Genomic DNA, 20,896 nt, shown 5'->3' with positions numbered 1-20,896 from the left:
CAGCGTAACACCATTCATTTGTCAAAAGTCACATTCACTGCAGAAGATGTGTCATATTAACCTGGCCAAAGCAATTTCTCCATCACACTTACTGAGGTTCACAGCTAGTTGGTGGAAAAGGCTGTCGAAACCCCACATCGCTGAATATAGCTGTCATCTCACGAGTGGGAGAGGGAAGGGCAAATCATATTAAGAACCCAGTTCTCTCCCTCTCATTTTCTGCAAGACTGAGTGGAGGCAAAATTGCTTATTTCATTGCAATTAGGAGAAAATAGTGGGGTGTTGTGCACGAGAGATGGTGGAATACTGCGAGTGGCTGCTCAATTATTACCCTCCACACAGCTTCTGGAGATTCTCTGCTCTCTTAGGTCTTCATATTATCAAGGGAATGAATTAGGATATTGTTTTTTTTTTATTTCAGTTACTCTATCCAATTTTCCCATTTCATTAGGCAGATGAAACCGTAAGCAAAAAGTATTTTGCAAACAGGTAGCAAAGAGGAAAAAAGAAGTAATCAGGGAAATGGGATGTGATGAGTAGTTCCTTTTTTGAAAATGTCAAATAGCTCAAAATTAAATAAGTTTTTAAATGTCTTCCTTTGACAATGATTTTTTTTTTTTAATTTACAGATGAAGAGTTCAGATGCAAAAGCCTCTAAGTGCCATTTGAAATTTTCTTCTAGAATGATCATTTTTATCAAGCTTGTATATTTAAGTTCAGTGATTTCACTTAAATGGCAATGATAATTACCTATTAATTGTTATTTAAGTGAAATTACTGAACTTAAATATACAAGTTTGATAAAAAAAAAATCATCATTAAAGAAGAAAATTTCAAATGGCATTTAGAGGCTTTTGCATCTGAACTCTTCAGATATTTTCTATTCAAGGAAGTAAATTGCAAACTTTAACACAGCACTACACCCACTTTTACCATGTCTTTCAACTATAATTCAATCAAAAGTGATCAAAGTAATAGCAATTTGCACTACACACTTTGCCAAAGAGAAGTTATCTGACACATTGATGCTTCAGTACATGACAATTGATAATCTTAGACAAGCAGGCTGGCAATGCTAATGCACCTACCAAACTGAGAATAAATTAATTTGGAGTGGATTGTGAAATAAGTAACTGCTTGAATTTATGATGCCGTGCATTCAAATAATTACATTTTACGATTACAATTTTGTAGGTGCTGAGACTTCCAGTTGGACCGACAATTGCTCCCTTTTTTGTCTTAGACTGTATCTGCTTCATTCCCTGGATTCTTGTTTCTCCTTAAAAATAAAGAGGGGAGCTTGGCAGCTCGATATGGGTGAAAAGCACAGATGCCAGAGTGATAAATTTTGCTAAGTATGCACCTTGGGACTTTTTTCTCTGTTTTGAGGGAGAACAGAAGGAACACCAGTCTGTCCTGTTCGTGTGGAAGAAGCTGAATTGCTTCTTCAAGTCCTTAGTAATTCCGTAGGGGCCACTTATAGCTACTCCAATGAGCCCAGATCAGGAGGAAGTCTCATGTGTTCTGGAGACCCTGGTTTCTTCTTAGTCTCAGGGGTAGCCTAAGTGGGATCCTCCAAACTCTTTGCTACATTTTCTTACTTTTTCAAGTTTACAACATAACAGGACATAGATGTCAGATAATACGGGATGTGGCTTGAACAAGCATGCAAATCTGCTGCCTTGCAACACCACACCATAACAATGCTAATGCTAGCTGTGGTAAATGCTTCCTGTGTGATTTGCCTCAGATCACTTTAAAGAAATTTCCATAACTCCGACTCCTAAGAATGATTGCTTTTTGATGAGAATGATTCATATTCATGTGATATCCTCTCCCCTTTTCTACACAGTGTCACCTCCTATGAAACTGCAAGTTCAGGGAGTGTCAGAGAACACCATTGATCTGCAGTGGGAGGGCCCTGTGTTCCTGACAGACTATCTCATCACTTATGCCCCCACAACCCCTGGTGGAGTCCAACTAGAGATCAGAGTCCCTGGAAACGTTACCAACACCACCATCAAAGGGTTGGAGCCGGGTCTGGAATACAACATCAACGTTTACGCAGTGATCGACAACATCATCAGTGCCCCTATGAACACTTTAGCCTCCACCTGTGAGTGCACTTCTCTCCTGAGAGCTCTTTTATTCAAAAACATCAGTGTTTCTGGTCAGATAAGGCTTTTTTTCGATGGAAATGTCTGAGGTTCTTTCATATATCTTGAGTGCGACATTTTCATTGTAAGTGCATCATTGTTACCCAAGCATGACCCAGGTTTAATAGACCTGGATGTGAGATTACAGACTCTTTCACAATCTCATTTGCACACACACATACCTCATGTTACTTCTTCAGTGGAACAACTGGCCGTCTTTGCCAACGGGATATGATTAGACACCCACCACCTGGTGAGTAGCAGTGCCAGATTGGCAAAATGCAAGAGGGCCTTTCGTATACACTGTCTGTCAGCCTTGAGCAAAATGCCTTAGCTTAGAATAGAACACATCATAACAAATATTCCATTATTTGTGAAAAGCCATTTGGGGCGTTCTGCAGACAATCACAAAGCACCACTGATTGGCCTTCTGTTTCATACATTTTTGCAAGTAATTCAGGGATTATAATAAAGATACTTAGAACTTAATGAATTTGAAAGAAACTGCAATTTGCATGTGGCATCTGGCCGACATAATGATCTGAGGCATGCTTATACATCTGAGGCATTCAACTAGTGGAACTATAATTTCTGTAATCTAACAAAGATGAGACTAATGATGAACATTATTGCACATTTTCTGCAACTGAATTATATAAAATATGTTTATCCTGGGAAACTTTACAAGAAAGGAATGAATAAGAGAAAATTTGATACAACAGTTGAACAGTAGGTACAATTTAAAATAACTAGTTTAACTTTTCAAATTTAAACTTTTCTAGTTTCATTTATTTTACAATTTATTTCTGTCACATGGTCCACCCGAAATTATTCTAAAATTCTGATTTGATGGTCAAGAAAATTTCTTATTGTTTTCAAAGTTGATATGTTGTGGATACATTTTTTCAGTGTTCTTTGACGAATAGAAAGTAGATAAACAGCATATATTTGAATGCAATTCTTTTGTAACATTTTAAATGTTTTTACTGACACAAACGATCAATTAAATCCATCCTTGCTGAATAGCAGTATTTATTTCTTATTTTAAAAAAAACTATATTACTGACACCAAACTTTTGAAAGGTAATGCAGTTTGTATGACTGTACATTATCACTTACTTACGAACCTTTGTATGTCATCATACACGTGGAATAAGCAGAACGCTCCCAGCAGAGATAGTGTTTTATTACTGTTTCCATTCAGTTATTTTCAAATCCTCTTGAGGCTCTTATGATTATTGACACTGAAAAGGCTGAAGGTTCACTTTTGTGTACTGTGAAATGACTTCAGTGCTATTTCCTTCTTCTATTCTATTCTTTGGGTTTCCCGGCTCCATGTGTTATAAAATAAATGTAAACTGATTGAAAACACACTGCATATTGAAAATAACTGAGGAAAAAAAAATCAAATAAATCCTGAATATGTTTGCAATGTTAACCTCCCCTCTTTTTACAGAGCTAAAAGCTGAGAGTAAAGATCTGTCTTGGCTGGGAAAATGTTGATTTATTGAACACACACAGGACGGAGGCCAATAATGCATCAATCTGTACCTTTTAGATCTCTCGAATCCAGACGGTTTACTCTTCAGATCCATCATGGAGACATCCGTGGCGGTTCAGTGGCAACCCTTAGACTACTTGTTTGATGGTTGGGAAATAAGCTTCATTCCCAAGGTAAGCCTTTCCTTTGAAGGTCACACATCATTTGATTCTGCCCCTGCTGTAGCTCTTGGCGTAACAATACAGAGGTTTCAGAGTCTTGTAGTATTTGTGGACTTCCACAGCATTGTATTTCAACAACAGTAAACAAATCAACTGTAGTGTAAGGTTTTGACCAACATCTGTGCACAGCTGATAAATGAATGCTTCTTTTTAAGTCGAAGATTATTCGTTTTCTGACAGGTGCCTCTCAGCTTGATAAATGTCAATCTGTCCCTGTTTGAATGAGAATTATTTTGCATCATGGCAGAAAGAACAATACATCCAGGCAGAGATGTTCTCACTAATCCCCTTTCAAATGTTCCATCTGGAGAAAGGACAAAACATACTGCACCCTCACAGGAAGATGCCAACAAAATGTGGAGCTTGTGCTTGGTGTCTCATTATGAAATAGCAGTGGGAGACATCGACGTATGCAAAACAGCATGTTTCCAATGCAACATACCTGTCATTTCACATCGAGGTGAAACATCTCTCCCTATGTATAATAACAAATATGCAATAGAGCCCCTGAGGCATTTTGTTTAGTTGTAGTGTTACTATTAAGAGGAGCCATTGAATCTGTAAACATCATGCTCCCCTCCGACAAAAAGATCTGACATATCAAAGGTGTGCTTGAGTGTAATGGTTTACTTAAATGGATCAAACAAACAACTTCCTTCAGCCAGCAGATGGTTTGGCAAATCTATCTGCAGACATTTCTGAAAGCTCAGTCAAATAATAGTCACACATCTTAATGAGCATTTGAAGAGTGCAGTTTTCTGTCGTGGATGGGTGGGTGGGTGGGTGGATGGATGGATGGATGGATGGATGGATGGATGGATGGATGGATGGATGGATGGATGGATGGATGGATGGATGGATGGATGGATGGATGGATGGATGGATGGATGGATGGATGGATGGATAGATAGATAGATAGATAGATAGATAGATAGATAGATAGATAGATAGATAGATAGATAGATAGATAGATAGATAGATAGATAGATAGATAGATAGATAGATCTATAGATAGATCTATAGATAGATCTATAGATAGATAGATAGATCTATAGATAGATAGATAGATAGATAGATAGATAGATAGATAGATAGATAGATAGATAGATAGATAGATAGATAGATAGATAGATAGATAGATAGATAGATAGATAGATAGATAGATAGATAGATAGATAGATAGATAGATAGATAGATAGATAGATAGATAGATAGATAGAACAGACAGACAGACAGACACTCGGATATTTGCCACATTTAAAAAAAATGATGTGAACAGCCACACAAAGAAATTGGATCTGAGCAATAAATCAGAACTAAGCTTTAAGACTCAAAGGAGGCTTTGCAGTATGAATATAGCCTTTGCTTTCAGCTAAAGCCATAGCCTATGCCCTGGCAAAGTGAGCTCCGGGTAGTTCATGAGTCACATAAATCCATCATTTTTGGAATGAAAAAAGAAAATACCTTGGAAAGTCAAAAGCCTATTTCAGGAGAATAGGAAGTGAATACAAAGAAGCTATATTTATTTATTTATTTTTTATTTATTTTATTTATTTTTTTGGGGGGGTGGGGGTTGATCATGGTGCACTTCAATCTTCCATTAGTGAGAGGGTTTGCTATGAGTACCGTGCCAACTCCAGCACACCACTGGGGAAATCATATTAGAAGTGGAAGTCATATCCTCTGCGGATTTAATCCAACAATGCGTAAGAGCCATTCTGATTTTCCACAATATTGTAATGGATGCGAGGGCAGAGACAAGTGTGCGTTCACAGGGTCAATGGCAAAGAACATACATTTAGAACAGGAACATCTTCTGAAACCCTTAAGCATTTTGATATTGCCCGATTTCATAAGCTGATGTCTTGTAGGGTGCAGTGCAGCTCTCAAATTTTTTTGCTAAGCAAGTTGGGGGAAAAAAAACGAGACTTGATTCAATGCATCAAACATCTGGTGAAACGTATCTGCACAGAAATTCCAGCAGGTTTTCTTTTTACACAGCCGACTGCCTTGTGAAAACAATCTCTGTTGATTCAAGCCGTGTACTGTTTGTTCCTGCATGCCTGCCTGCACTCTGATGCCAGAATTGTGAATTGTGATGTTTCTGTATGTGTTTGTCTTTTGCATGCCAAAGGACAATGATGGAGGGATGACAGCACAACTACCTAGTACCATCACATCGTTCCACCAAACAGGGCTGAGGCCTGGGGAAGAATATACTGTCAACCTGGTGGCCTTGAAAGATCAAGGCAGGAGCCTGCCTGTTACTGCAACCGTTACCACACGTACGCCTCTCACTCATTGTACTACATTTATGCATTCGCCAGAATTTTATTCCAAGCAATTTACGGTGTATTCGGGTAATATGCTTAGTTCTTTGTGTTCTCAGGGAGTCACATCTATGACCTTGGCATTGTTAGCACCATGCTCTACCAGCCAATCTATAGAAACACCCACGGCTCACTGTTTCATTCTCCAATAACTTTCAGGTTTTCTTGAATGTATCTTTGATTTTTAATGACCTACCTAGTGTTGGTGCCTCCAAATATATACATTTTCCCTTTTCACTCTATAATGACATTATATTGCAAAAAATGTAGCAAGTTCTGTGTAAGATTTCATCGTGTGACTTGAGGACTTTATACAGTAATAATTGTCCCCAAGGACGAACATTTGCATGGCTCCACAGTGATAAAACTAATTATTATGGTAATGAATTATATAAGAATGAGGCCTGTCTTCATTTGTGAAATGTTCCACCATGTTCCAACATGGCATTGAGGAATCAACACTGGACACGTATTGTTCACTTGTTAAAATGGGCATGCTTTTTGGAATAGATACTGTATTGTATTGTGTTATATTATATTATGTTACATTATATTATATTATTATTGATAAAATGGCATATTTAGTATCGACTGATACTTTGGCCATCCCTAGTTGTCTAAATTAATTATGCTCGTCAAGCAAGCAAGTTTTGTGATAGACAGCATAGATGCTCTCCATGTGGAATTTTAGAACAGGATGCTACATCATTAATGGAGACAAAAGTTTGCAAAGCAAACAAATGCTCCTCGGTTGGATGCTCAATGCCGGGGGAGTTCAGTTTACCATTGCATTCTGTCCGCAGAGAAGATGAAAGAGAGAACAACGTGAAGTGCTTTTCCCTTCAGGTTACTCAGCCAGCTGAGTCACTAGTGTTTCTTTTGTAGCTGGAGTTGACAAGTTGGAAGTGGCTTGAGCAGTGATTTCCTCCACCCATCTGCCGTGTCCTGTTGTTTCCCCCCCCTGTCCTTGGTGCTGAAATCGGTGTAGTGCAGCAGTGAGGCTGAACAGAGGCATCACCTTCAAACTATACTATGAACACAGTCATTTTACTGCTACTCTGCTCACAGTGTTGTCAGAACGAAACACTATTGAAAATATATTTCTGACAAGACATGCAGAAAAACATATAGTGATATAGTGCACTCACAAAGGAAGGTGTGTAAACACATTTCAAAAGGTGTGCGAGAGGGACTAGACTGGGCCGGAAAGGCAAAACTGCAAGGAGGTGTCTTTGCTTCAGCTAATGGAAAATGTCACCATGATGAATTGGTGAGTCTGCCAGCAATTATGCACTTAATGTAAACTTCACCCAAGAATTCTTCTTCTGTCTCTAACAGACAGGAGGTTTAGATTCAATTGAACTTTTCATGGGCAATTGAAATTGCATGTCTGCTGTGAAAACAGCATTCATTTCACCATTGAGCATAATTAAAGAGACATTAATTATGCATGCAAGTCCATTAATATTTCACGTGTCCACTGCGGATACCTTATTGGATAAAGAAAGACAAATTTGATGCCATTTAATTATTTATGTGTGCAAAGATTTATCTATCCCCAGAGAAAGCCTAGGAAGACGAGTTTTCGCTTACCGCATGCATGGTTCCTCGTGAGTTTGCAATGCTGCTTCACAGTAATTATGCTTAAGTGCTAAAATAAAACATTTTAAGGAAAAAAAAATAAACAGTCTCTGGTGTGACTAGATTTAAAAATGAGACTATGCTGGTGTGCCTTGAATAAAACCAAGACATCACCCTTGTGGAATGAATAGGCTGTGCAAAGAACTTAAAGTAAATATACCCATGCATGAACCTGACATCATTTCCCCATTTGCTTGGGGTTCCTCCTGAACCCTAGTGTTTGATTAACGGTCACATTTTGTTATTGTAATATACTGTAGAGGGTTACAATGGTCTCATGCACAATATACTGTATGTTTTGGACTTATTCTACATTTAATAACATTTAGAGTATTTGTCCATTTCAATCTGTTTGGAAGACGAATTAATCATGGCGGTAAATATCACAGCAGAATGAGGGCGAAGGTTAGAGATGAGGTCAAAAGTACCAGAGGTGTTCAACTTCCTTCACAATACTTGTTTCTGAGGCAGATGGTCATGTTGCCCTTTATAAAGAAGCAGGTTAATTATTCACACAACCAGTTAGCGTCTTATTAAAAGAGCCTGTTGGAGGCTCAGCATGGCCACTTGATTCAGTCACTTGAGTGTGTGTTTGCCTGCTGTCAGTATATGGTGAATACTTCTCATTAACTGTCCTTGAAAACATGGATAAGTTCAAAGTGAAGTGTGTAATTCTCAATATTAAAGTACTTTTCCAGTTTAATATTATGACTTCATTGTATACACTCTGGCTAGCAGTTTTCAAACATTGTTGAGTGGTCAAACATGGAACCTTTTTACTTGACCAGTGGCTCGGGACTACCTGTTTGGCTGCTTAGCATGGGCTAGTTAGCTATAATAAAACCATAAAAAGCATATTTCTCCATTGACAGCCATGTGTTCCAATGTTACCATGTTTTCTGACAAAGTAGTATTTTTTTTTTTTGCAAGATTAGCCTATATTTTTGATGAGCAACTTACAGTATAGATGAGGAAAGGGCAAAACTTTTCGCAATTTCATTTGGTACTTTTTGTGCCACATAAATTACACCTTTAAGATGTCTTAGTTCAGTATATTTAAAGTCACTTCAAGCTTAACTTGCGAATTCAGTGTTATCAGGTTCTGCACATTCCTACAACACTGTGCATCCTCGTTTTTAAATAAGTTTTGCCACTACTTTTATGTTGCTCCATTACTTTGGTAATATTCTTATGATGTGATAAATAAATAAATAAAGCAATACAAATATTTTTGTGGACGTTTTGAATACATCCAATAAGCCATGTTAGTTCAATAGCTCAGGGATTCTTTGTGTGAAAAACATAAGCATTAAGAAAATTAGCATATTAGCTCATTTTTATTTTCATTTCTATTTGATAGTACAAAACAAGGATGTTTTTATATCCATCATTCATCTTTCATGTTTTTTTACAGAAAGTACCGGTATATTAAAACCATTAAATAAACTCCCATGGCTCATAAGCCAAAAAAAACTTTACACAATTTTATAATGTTTTTCTGTATTATTGGACTTTATATTATAGAGTTTTAAACCTTTTATCCTTTGCTAGTTTTTTATTATTATTTCACTTTCATGTTTTTAGATCATTAGTTATTTTTGAATTAAAACTGTTTAAAATGACGATTCGGTATGTTTCTCCAAGAACCCCTTTCCCGTGCTTTACAGGCACTCTGGTGTCCACTGACTCTTAGGTTGAAAACGCTTGAAGCATATTGAGAAGCCCTGACCACTCTTTTCTCATTTCATTGATGGTGTCTTATTTTTTTATTTTTTTCTTTAGTAATCGATGGGCCAACACAGCTTATTGTTCGAGACATCTCAGACACGGTTGCCTTTGTGGAGTGGAGCCCACCCAAGGCTAAAGTGGAGCAGATTATATTGCGGTACGGTCTGGTAGGGGTGGACGGGCCAAAGACCACCTTTCGTCTGCAGCCTACTTTGAGCCAATACTCCCTCCAAGTACTGAGGCCTGGATCCACATATGAAGTATCAGTTTGTGGAGTCCGGAATGGCAGTGAGAGTGGAGCCATTTCCACAGAGTTTACGACAGGTGAAAGAAAGCAGTTCTGACTGTAAATAATCTTTCATCAGCGTTTAAAGAATAAAGATCTTTAAGTGAAGTAGGTCTGTTTCACAGAAGTAAACATTTATATTTGATTACAAAAATGCAACATGACAACAATGCATGACATCCATTTCTAGCTCTCTAGTTCATTATCGATTGTATCATTTTTCTCAGAAATCGATGCACCAAAGAACCTGAGAGTGCTGTCAAAAACTTCCACTAGCCTGGAGCTGGAATGGGACAATAGTGAGGCAGATGTTGAAGGCTACAGTGTGGTCTACAGCACACTGGCTGGCGATCAGTATGACAAAGTCATTGTCCCGCGCAACGATGGCGCCACCACCAAAACTACTCTCAATGGTAGCTCAAACCAAACCTTTTCCTTTATTTCCCTAGTACTGGAATATATAGGATATGGACAATATGGACAACAAAAAATGTAATGGCTTTATTTATAATAAAAGTGTTTCTCTTAAATGTAAATAGATTTTAAAATAAAATAAAAAATCAAACATTTTCAATTAAACCATCAAGGCCGTTGGTCTCATGGCCAATGCTCCTGCATGTAGATCATATAGAAAATTATTATGAAACAGCTTGTCATCCCACATTTGCATTAATCATAACATTTTAAATATATATTGTTTGTCCATTGCATTGTCACTGTTTTTTTGAGTAAATCATAAGGCATTTATTTTATTAACTCGCTATTTTATTATTAAAATTTTGGATATTTTTTAGTGTTCTTAAACATTTGCACACAAAAACAGTTATAGTACACTTTTGTTTACATTTGGATATGCATGGACTTTATGGAAAACTTTAAAGTGGATCCTCTTTTAAATTTACTGCCACACTGATTTTTTGTCTCTCTTTAACAGCTTTTTTATTCAAGTGAGCAACATTTCCGACAATAAGTGTTGAAAATAAATTATCCGTTTGTTTCTCAAAGATAGTACAAGTCACATCCAGGTATTCTGTTGCTCCTGATGTTTTTCTTTTCATTATGAGTTAATTCTGAGCGCCCACAAATCTATTTTTATACTTATGTAGTGACAAGAAAATAAATTGCTCATTTGCCAAATGTATTGATCTTTTTTTAGCTCTCTCTCTTTCCCTTTCGTTCCCCTTCAGATTTACTGCCTGGCACAGAGTATGGCATAGGTATTTCAGCTGTTGTAGGGGCCAACCAAAGTACCCCGGCAACGATGAATGCCAGAACGGGTAAGCGAGAAGATTATGGGTCTGCCGTTGCCAGATCACAGCGAAATAAATTTATTTCCAATAGTATGGAGTTTGTATTTCTGCTGCTGACCGTGCAAATCTGTTTTTGCCAGTAGAACAGATATATGATGTTTGTGATGGCATAAAAAAATGTTTACTGAGCCAAACAGTGTAGTATTCCCATTACAAACCTTGAAACAGCCACAGTATACTCTTTACCTTTAGGTCTGGATGTTCCCCTGGATTTGACAGTCACAGCCTCTACAGATGACACCATCAAGCTGTTCTGGGGCACAGTGCAGGGGCCTATTGATCACTATAGGGTGACCTACACATCCTCCACTGGAGTCACAACTGAGCTAACGGTGCCCAAGGACGTCACCACCACCACACTGACGGGTCTAGAGCCGGGCACGGAGTACACCATTACAGTCGCAGCACAGAGAGGCAGGCAGCAGAGCACTGCAGCTACTATTGATGCCTTCACAGGTAATTTGATATTTTGGGAACTCGAGTACAGGAATCACTGTTTAGTGTCTAAAGCATTGCCTCACCACTGCCTCATGACATGTCCTATCAGTTTTGGGCAGAAGTCTCTCGTTAATCTCTTTGATAATTGCATGAGGAGTACAGCATGATGTGGAAGTAAGACTTTTGCTTCAGCGTCAACAATGTGCAAAGAAGATGATTTTGATTTTGTTCCACAGCAGGTTCATTTCTTGTCAATTCAAACCTTACTTCATCAAAATTCAGCCGTACATATGTCCTTTACTTCAGGGGTTATCAGTCAATTGAACATTTGAATCATTTTGCTCATATGAAATTTTGTCTGTTGTTATCATTCACTTGCCTGGCGCATTAAATATCTACAGCATCAAGATTTTATCATATTTCATTATCATTTTCCACTTTTATTCATCAAGTTTTCATCATTTGCTTGATATCTACTAATAAGATTAATGTGATTTGTTGATAGCTCTAATAAAAAAAAGAATTAAATAAAAATGTTGCTTTATTTGGTTTTAATTAGGGATGTCAATCAATTAAAATAAGCAAAAGACACCGCAAACAACAAATTGAATATATTGTAACGTTATGAGAAAATTATTCAAAGACATTGTTGTGGCAGACAAGTAAATGATTTATTTACTAGTCATTTATATGTTCATATTACTATCACAATGTACCGCAATCTATTTTATTAATTTTGTCAACACCTCTGATGTTAAGCTTTTTACACTGGACAATGTTTTTGTATTCCATCAAAATCGATTTGTATTATTTAATTATATGTTTGTGTGTATATATATATATATATATATATATATATATATATGAAGAGTTCAGATGCAAAAGCCTCTAAATGCCATTTGAAATTGTCTTCTTTAATGATGATTTTTATCAAACGTGTATATTTAAGTTTAGGAATTTCACTTAAATAACAATTAATAGGTAATTATCATAGCCATTTAAGTGAAATCACTGAACTTAAATATACAAGTTTGATAAAAATCATCATTAAAGAAGAAAATTTCAAATGGCATTTAGAGGCTTTTGCATCTGAACTCTTCATATATATATATATATATATATATATATAAACAAGTATTATTATTATTGTTCTATGTAGACATGTAAGTTGGAGTCTTTGGCTGTTTCATCACATCTTGAATGCAATATTATGACGACATGTCACGCTCAACTTTGAAATTGAGTTTTGAGAACCGTGCTTTCTCTTTCATTCTTTTTCTGGTTTCATTCTGCACTCTGTTCATCTGTTTTTGAATCCATGAGTGCATCCTACGTGAATTGCTCTGTCTGCTCTCGGTAGTGCGGTTTGGTGAGGTGTGTTGGTTGTAGTAGCGGTATGAAAGTGGTACTTTAAGTTTCAATTGGTCCAGTGGTCAGTGTCAGGGCGTTGTTAATTGCTTATTTTTGATTCCATTGTTATTTACGCAATTAATGCACTAAATTATTGCATTAAATTAACAGCTCTGACATTTCTATCATAAAATGTGGATTAAAGAATCTTTTATTGGATTTGTTTTTTTTTTTTCTCACATCTTCCAAAGAAATAACTCTTCATACTTTATCTTCCTTACGCATTTTGTCTTTGCTGTTATCAGTCACTCACTTGCTTTGGCCTGGTGCATCAACACATTTATATCTACAGCATCAAGATTGCGTCATATTTCATCAGCATTTTCCACTTTTTTTCTTCATTCAGATTCCATCCTTTGCTTGATATCTATTGTCTGGCTGCATCTCTTCTGCAAAGTCCATCCAAGCACCTCATTGTTTTTCGTTCTTGTACTCTTCATTCCTCCTTCCTGTGAGGATGTGCCAATCATTTAAGAGATCTTTAATCACAGGAGCAACCATTTCGTAACATCGTTGTTGTCATTCAATTTCAGGGTTCCGCCCTATCACGCAGCTCTTCTTCTCTGAAGTCACATCTGATTCATTGACTGTGGCGTGGAGTGCGCCGGCACCGCCTGCTGACGCATTCATCTTGAACTACAGTGCCCAGGACTCCAGTGATGATTCTGAAATAGCTCTAGACGGGTCCAAAACCAGAATCACCCTCACTGGTCTTCTTCCCTCCAGGCGGTACACTGTTACCTTGGTTACAATGCACGGCAATGTGACCTCAAAGCCAGTTATAGGCTCAATTACAACAGGTATTAATACTAATGATGTTCAAGGATATTATTTATACAATATGTCTGTGGGAGTTAAGGGGTTATTTATATATACCCAAGAATGAAAATCCTGTCAGTAATTACTCACCCTCATGTTGTTTGTTATTTTGGGGGGGGTTGTGCACAAAAAGTATTCTCATCGCTCGATAAACTTTTGGTTGAGCCACTGTAGTCACTGTAGTCACTTCAGCCATATGGAGGAGTGAGATATCTTCAATTAAAAATATCTTAATTTGTGTTTTCGAAGATAAACGGGGTTGGAACAACATGAGGGTGAGTAATTACTGTCAAAACTTATTTTTTTTTGGGTGAACTAACCCTTTAAGTGTTTTTATTTAATGTTATGTGCATTTTTCCTAAACAGAAGGGCTTTTCACACTGTGCTAAACCCCAGATTTTGTCGTTCTAAACCCTGCTTCTTACTGGAGGAACGTTACACACTTGTGTGAAACAATACAGTGTTAGAATGTTGAATGTTAGATGTTAGATGCTTAGAAATAGACATCCAATAGTGGACCTTATATTCACATGCTTTGGACAGTCAGGGAAACGTTGCATAAATGTTTGAGGCGGCAAATGGCAATGAAACCACAACAGTTTGAGCGAAGAAGAGGCTGTATCGTTTTTACCTTTATAGTCGGAAAAGTCTGTTCAGGAAAAACTTGAGAGTGCAGTCTTAAATGAGGATCTGCAATAGACTTTATGTAAACGGATTGCTGCTGCGTTTGTCCAACGACATTGACACTGCAATTATGCAAATAAGAATGTTAACCCTGTTAAAATGGTACACTAAAGTGGTACATGCACCACATTAAAATGGTACATGGCACCATTTTCATAAAACATTTCAAATTTATTTGATCCATGCTTCCAGACAACTAAAAAGCACATGATGGTATGCTGTCAAATAGAACTTTATTGTTTGTAATGCACACAATACAGGACGTTCAATTTATGAAATTGTCAACTATCATGACTTTGCTATTTATATAAGAGTCATCATCAGCGAAAACCTATTATGGATGGTGGCCTATTACCATATTTTCCATTTCTGAATCCAGTTGTTGAGTTCTTCTCTTCCTAGATATATAAAGTGTTCAACCACAACGCAAGAAAGTCGTAAGAAAGAGCAATAAAAGAGGCCTACATTTGTGCCTTTTATGGATTTGTCATTCACATTGTTCTCTCCTTAAATTCATCACTTGATTGTGTTGTTTGATGTGAATAAACTCCTCTGTCTAGATTAGAGGGATGATGAATATGTAAATTTACAGAAATTTCAAGAGAATGAACAATCTGTAAAATGAAAATTGTACTTCACAATGGTAGAGACAATTATGTGCTTCATCATGAAGCATTTTACTAAATGATGAGTCTATTTGAATGGTTGTGTTAATTGTTTTGAGATCATTGGCTTTACTTTGTGGAAATTGATTACGAAAAGTTTAACATTTGCATGTTCACACTAGATTCACCGTGCTTGTTTTTATTAGGGGACACTAAGGTTTTAACATTTTGTTCTGGTTTTATTAATTTCACTAGAGATGGTCATTTGTGAGCATGTGCAGATGAAAATCCCATCTCTACCTGCTGGATTTCCCCATTACTTGCTCACAGCTGCACAGCAGATTTTTCACCATTTTGTGTCTTAATTAATTCAACAGTGTGTAATCCACCACTAATTACCTCTCTCTGAATGTGTCAAGAATTATTCAGCTTTTCTGTCAGTGAACTGATATTTGCAGTTGCCAAAGGAGATATTGTCTCGGAGCTATTTTTTAAACATAGAAATTAGCTCTGCAGAGGAACACCTGCACAGCAGCTTGATTAGTTTAAAAAAAAAAGGAAAAGTTTCAACTTTTACTTCACATTATATTATTATTATAATAACATGGTTTGTACGTGAGCACTTTAACTGTCACATTTTGTCGTCTAGTCTAGTGTGTTTTAAAGCCTGTTTGCTTAGAAATGTGTTTAGTAGATTTTCAACATGCTTTCCTGCTTTATTTAGAAACCGTATTTTCACTCATTAACATTCTCTACATTAACATTAAGTGAAGAAGGTCACCATATTTTTAACAATAAAAAACGGATTAAATGGAGATGGGATGGGCTGAAAAAAAGTCGTTCTTTGTGCCCTTTATTCAAAGTATGAAAATATATTTATTGACTGCTCTGCTGAGAGTGGGAAATAAATTAAGATATGCATACATGAATAATCACGACTTATTTACTGAGGAATATTTTACCCTGAAAGCATTTAAATGAGGTTGACAACCTGTTTATGAATTGCCACCTATTTTATGAATTGAATGCATTAGTCTAATGAATATGGGGAGGTGTGAATGGCTTTCCACTCGTTTTAAGGGCTGCCGCTTCAATAATTGCAGGAGTAAATCTGTTTATTTCCCTTTCAATTGTCAGAAAGCTCCAGAACCACTGTTGGTCTGTGTTGATGTTTTTTTCAGAGGCTGTTTAACCTTTGCTTTTTGCAATGCTTAGAGCTATTGGGACGGATAAACAAATCATGAAAGAGTCCCTGCTGGACAGCGGCAGACTATAACAATGTAAATGTCCTTGTGAAGAGTGTCGTTTGTCCAGCATACTCAAACTCCTCCTCCTCTTTAGGGCCTGTTGGCAAACATAAATAGGAAATAAATGACATGAGAAAAGAATTACAATGACTATTGAAATGAAATGAATAACAAATGAAGCATGCAAATAGATGGAGAATAAATGGAGACTATAATAATAATAATAAGAAGAAGAATATATCAATTGTATAATGTAATATATTTATATCATATTTATTTTACATGCAGCACCTTATAGGTGCAGACGCCTTATCATATGACCAAATGAATACTGCTAATTTTGTCTTGGTAGTTTCCTGTTATTGGAAAATTTCCATCCCTGAATAAAGTAATCATGTCTAACCGTGAATAGTGCATTTCTACAATTAGCGTAACGTTATAAAGGGCTGATTTTATGTGTGTACAATCTGTACACTTAAACTACTGTTCAAAAATTTGGGGTTGGGGAGATTTTTAAATAGTCTCTTATGCTCGACAAGGCTGCATTTATTTGATCCAAAATACAGTAAAAAAAAAAGTAACATTGTGAATTATTATTATTAAAGTTTAAAATAACCATTTTCTATTTTAATGCATTTTTAAACACAATATATTCCTGTGATGGCAACGCTAAATCATTATATGCTGATTTTGTTCTGCTATAATATTTTGTGGAAACTGTGGTCATTTTTTTCTTCAGGATTTTTTAATTTATTTGCATTATAAATCTTTTGTAACATTATAAATGTCTTTACTGTCACTGATGATCAATTTAATGCATAATTTCTGAATTAAAGAATTAATTTCTTTCAGAAAAAAAAAAACTGACCCCTATCTAAATCAAATATATTTTACTTCTTACTTATTGTCATCTTGTCCCCCACGATGCAGGAATGGATCCTCCCAGAGACATAACTGTGCTGTACGTCACCGAGGAATCTGTAACCATATCATGGATTCAACCACTCGCACCCTTTGATTACTACAAAATGTCTTACCAATCACCAAAAGGTAATTCCTCTGCAGTATATTTAAAGCATGTTGAACAAAGACAAATAAGCCAGCATTACTGTTTGTAATCGCCTCACAGGTAGAATGGACAATGTGGTGATTGACAATGATGTCACCAACTACACCCTAACCAGTCTCCACCCAGCGATGGAGTACGAGATCAAGCTGAACGCAGTGAGAGGAAGTCAAGAGAGCAAGGTCATCACCACTACTGTGTTCACAGGTATGTCTGCTTTCAGTCAGTTACTCAGAGACTAATCATATGCCACTGCACATTCTCCAGACATATTGTAATTTACCGTAGGAAATGTCTTTTGGTATTTTGTGAAGGATGTGCTCTCATAGCCTCGTTCGTCACAGAACTTTGATTTGATAGAAACATGGATGACAGACTGAGGAATGATGCACATCATTTACCATGTGATGAGTGCCATCTTTCACCCTGTACGTTCCGCCCGTCCTCTGGGAGGCTGCCAGCCATCTTGCAGAAGTGAAATGAAATTTTACTAATGGAATCAGTGATCAGCAGGGATGCTCACCTGCCATCGTACTTGAATAGCACCACACAGCGGTGATAGGAAGCTTGAACTATGAATGGATTGTGTCTAATTCACTCATAATTGAAGTGTTCTTACTTACATGTAAAGATCTTTATTTTGCAGAAAATATCCATTAGATGCACAATATGTTGTGCATACATCTTTTCCCTGTAGTCTTGATAATTCTAATGAGGATTACTCTAAGTAGTGTAAAATGTAAGTGTGTGTGTGCGTTTATATATATATATATATATATATATGAAGAGTTCAGATGCAAAAGCCTCTAAATGCCATTTGAAATTTTCTTCTTTAATGATGATTTTTATCAAACTTGTATATTTAAGTTCAGTAATTTCACTTATATGACAATGATAATTACCTATTAATTGTTATTTAAGTGAAATTACTGAACTTAAACATACAAGTTTGATAAAAATCATCATTAAAGAAGAAAATTTCAAATGGCATTTAGAGGCTTTTGCATCTGAACTCTTCATATATATAATATATATATATATATATATATATATACACACACACACTACTGTTCAAAAGTAAAAGTACGTTTTTTTTTTTTTTTAAGAAATCCCTTTAAAAACCCAGGTTCCAATCCACTGTGTAACACCAATGTGTCCCTGAGCAAGACACTTAACCCCTGGTTGCTCCAGAGGCGTGCAACCTCTGACATATATAGCAGTTGTAAGTCGCTTTGGATAAAAGTGTCAGCTAAATGAATAAATGTAAATGTAAAAAGAAAATATAAATAAAACTATATCTTATATAATTAAATATTTCAACTTTCCATGTTTCACCCAAATTAATACATATGCACAGTTAATGTATGAAAGCCAAGTGAACCTTTTCTCGGTGTTTTGCTTTGTAACTTTGTGTCTCAATAGACGAATCTCCAGGAAAGGCCTTTGTCCCAGCTGTGCATTATTTCCCTGAAATGAATTAATTAGTCTGTCTCAAGCCTAGGAAGTTAACTAATTAGTCATATCATTGGATGTAGTACTATAGAACAAACAGATGCTGACCTTTGCTTAAAGACTGCTGACTTGCTTAATAATAACTAGGTAGGAGTGCCTACATCAAAACACAGCTACACTCCCTATTGCAACTAAAAGTCTGACAGTTTTGTTCAAAGCTAATACAAATATGACATGCAAACAAGCTTAAGCTGCCCGTGTTGACATATCTCGCCAGTGCAGTAACAATACAAAGTGACAAGTGGATCTTCTTTTTAAAAATGCATCCTTTGGAAACAGCTTATTATGTAAGGGATAAAGTACACCAAGCTGGTTGTTATTGCAAGCAATACGGTACGAGATGCTGTGCTGTATCGTGAATAAGTAACGGCTGAAGGGCGTTGTTAGGCACGACGCAAAGTGAATCTTGTACCTTCTTGTTGTTGTTCAAATCTTGTTGCTTACATAACAACCCGTTGGGAACCAGTATGCAGCCCACTTTCAGGGAACGATGGGTTCCATATGCAACTAGAACTTTCCCTTTCTGTCGATAACGTCGAATGTAGGGGGGATATCCCCATATGAATGGGGATAACCTTTGAAAACGCCACTAAATCTGCCAGCTTCCAATGCCTAGACAAAAGCCTCCTGATGCCCCTGCAATTTAAGGCAGGGAAGGACAGGGCTTAGGCCAGAGAAGTCACTGCTGTTCCTACAGGACCACTGGGAAAGCATTCCCCGAACATTGGAAGGAAAGAACGCTGCGGAAGCCACATCCAACCCGGAGTGAGGTAACGTGGAGAATACACATATGAACTGGGCGGATGACCTGGCAGTGGGACATATGGAATGTCACTGAGGTGGCTCCGAGATGGGGGGAGGGGGGACTCACCGGACAGTAACAGCAGAGCAGATTATGCTGAGGGAAGACACAGGTTTACTGCAGGGAGCCGTATCATAGAAGAGAACACATATGGGATCACCGTAGGGACCGCAACATGTGGACCCAACCTAACAAAAGTTCTACACTTGCTTACGGGTGGTAGGCCTAACAGCAGACGTTCCGCACATCCGATGTCGGGGGTATGGAGGAACTCAGAAGGGTTCAGTTTAAGGGAACTCAACTAGAGTAGAAGGCGCAAATATCCAGTCCATTAGGGGAAAGCCAACAAGCCAAACTGGCTTCAGGAGAAAGGAGCCCACGGAAGCAGCGGTTTAAACTAGGTGTCACCCAGCCACAACTCTAGAAATCTGTCAGCAAAGCACTCTGTCAATGCCCAGGCGGAGCACAAATTTATTATAGAGGAGCTCAACACCTAAGAGGACATGAGCATCTCGGAATTTTTCACCGAATTAAAGGCAGCCACCATCAGTTGGCCAACTTTGCTTGGAAACAGCCTTCCCTCTCTGCTGATTCTAACAGATAAGAGCTGGTCTGATGGCTTGCGTTCTGTACACGTCTAACCACTTGGAAGCTAACAGACAGAGAAAGCCTGGGCTAGGCCTGCCTCATCTTGGGCGGTCTCTGCATTGCAGTTGCACCAGAGATAAGGTCCAAGACAATGTGCGCCAAGACAGCGTCAACATCATTTTGAGTGTGGAGGAATAGCCTACTCCACCCAACCTGCAGGAAAGAGAGCAATGAAATGACCGAAAGCTTTCAGGATCTACTCACGGAGAGAAGACTCACTCAACAAATAGGTTCCACTTCTAATGCGTAAGCACACTACCTTCTTTCCTTAGGGGGTGCTCGCAGAAGTGATGGTAACTACCTGTGATAGCCACCTGAATCTCTGCATCCAGTGTAGGACCGGCCCGGGGTCAGAACGCGGGTGCCATTGTACCCCGTCCCTGAAAATGTGTTCAGGGGGAGTCAATAAGGCTGTCAAGGGGAGCAAGGTCTGGTTGGGCCAAAAAGGGGCAACTATCAAGACCTGCTCCACTCCTGACCTGGCACAGTAGG

At 37.5% G+C, this 20,896-nt stretch overlaps 1 protein-coding gene across 2 annotated transcripts in view; it reads left to right on the top strand.

Moving 5' to 3' along the window:
- The window catches only part of tnr (tenascin R (restrictin, janusin)), a 178,379-nt gene that overhangs the window by 100,172 nt on the left and 57,311 nt on the right, over window positions 1–20,896 (top strand). Inside the window, exons 6-15 of one of the 2 annotated variants that reach the window (XM_039654779.2) lie at window positions 1,853–2,116; window positions 3,715–3,830; window positions 6,013–6,163; window positions 9,632–9,901; window positions 10,091–10,276; window positions 11,051–11,140; window positions 11,366–11,629; window positions 13,555–13,821; window positions 17,307–17,426; window positions 17,506–17,649. In XM_039654779.2, the coding sequence (XP_039510713.2) occupies window positions 1,853–2,116; window positions 3,715–3,830; window positions 6,013–6,163; window positions 9,632–9,901; window positions 10,091–10,276; window positions 11,051–11,140; window positions 11,366–11,629; window positions 13,555–13,821; window positions 17,307–17,426; window positions 17,506–17,649 (1,872 nt within the window). The remainder of the gene's footprint in view (window positions 1–1,852; window positions 2,117–3,714; window positions 3,831–6,012; window positions 6,164–9,631; window positions 9,902–10,090; window positions 10,277–11,050; window positions 11,141–11,365; window positions 11,630–13,554; window positions 13,822–17,306; window positions 17,427–17,505; window positions 17,650–20,896) is intronic. The other variant, XM_039654780.2, reaches the window with a different exon arrangement.

Source organism: Pimephales promelas, chromosome 5, assembly GCF_988280905.1.
Source record: "Pimephales promelas chromosome 5, fPimPro1.hap1.1, whole genome shotgun sequence".
In the NCBI taxonomy this organism is placed as follows: Eukaryota; Metazoa; Chordata; class Actinopteri; order Cypriniformes; family Leuciscidae; genus Pimephales; species Pimephales promelas.
This window is presented reverse-complemented; position numbering and strand designations above follow the sequence as displayed.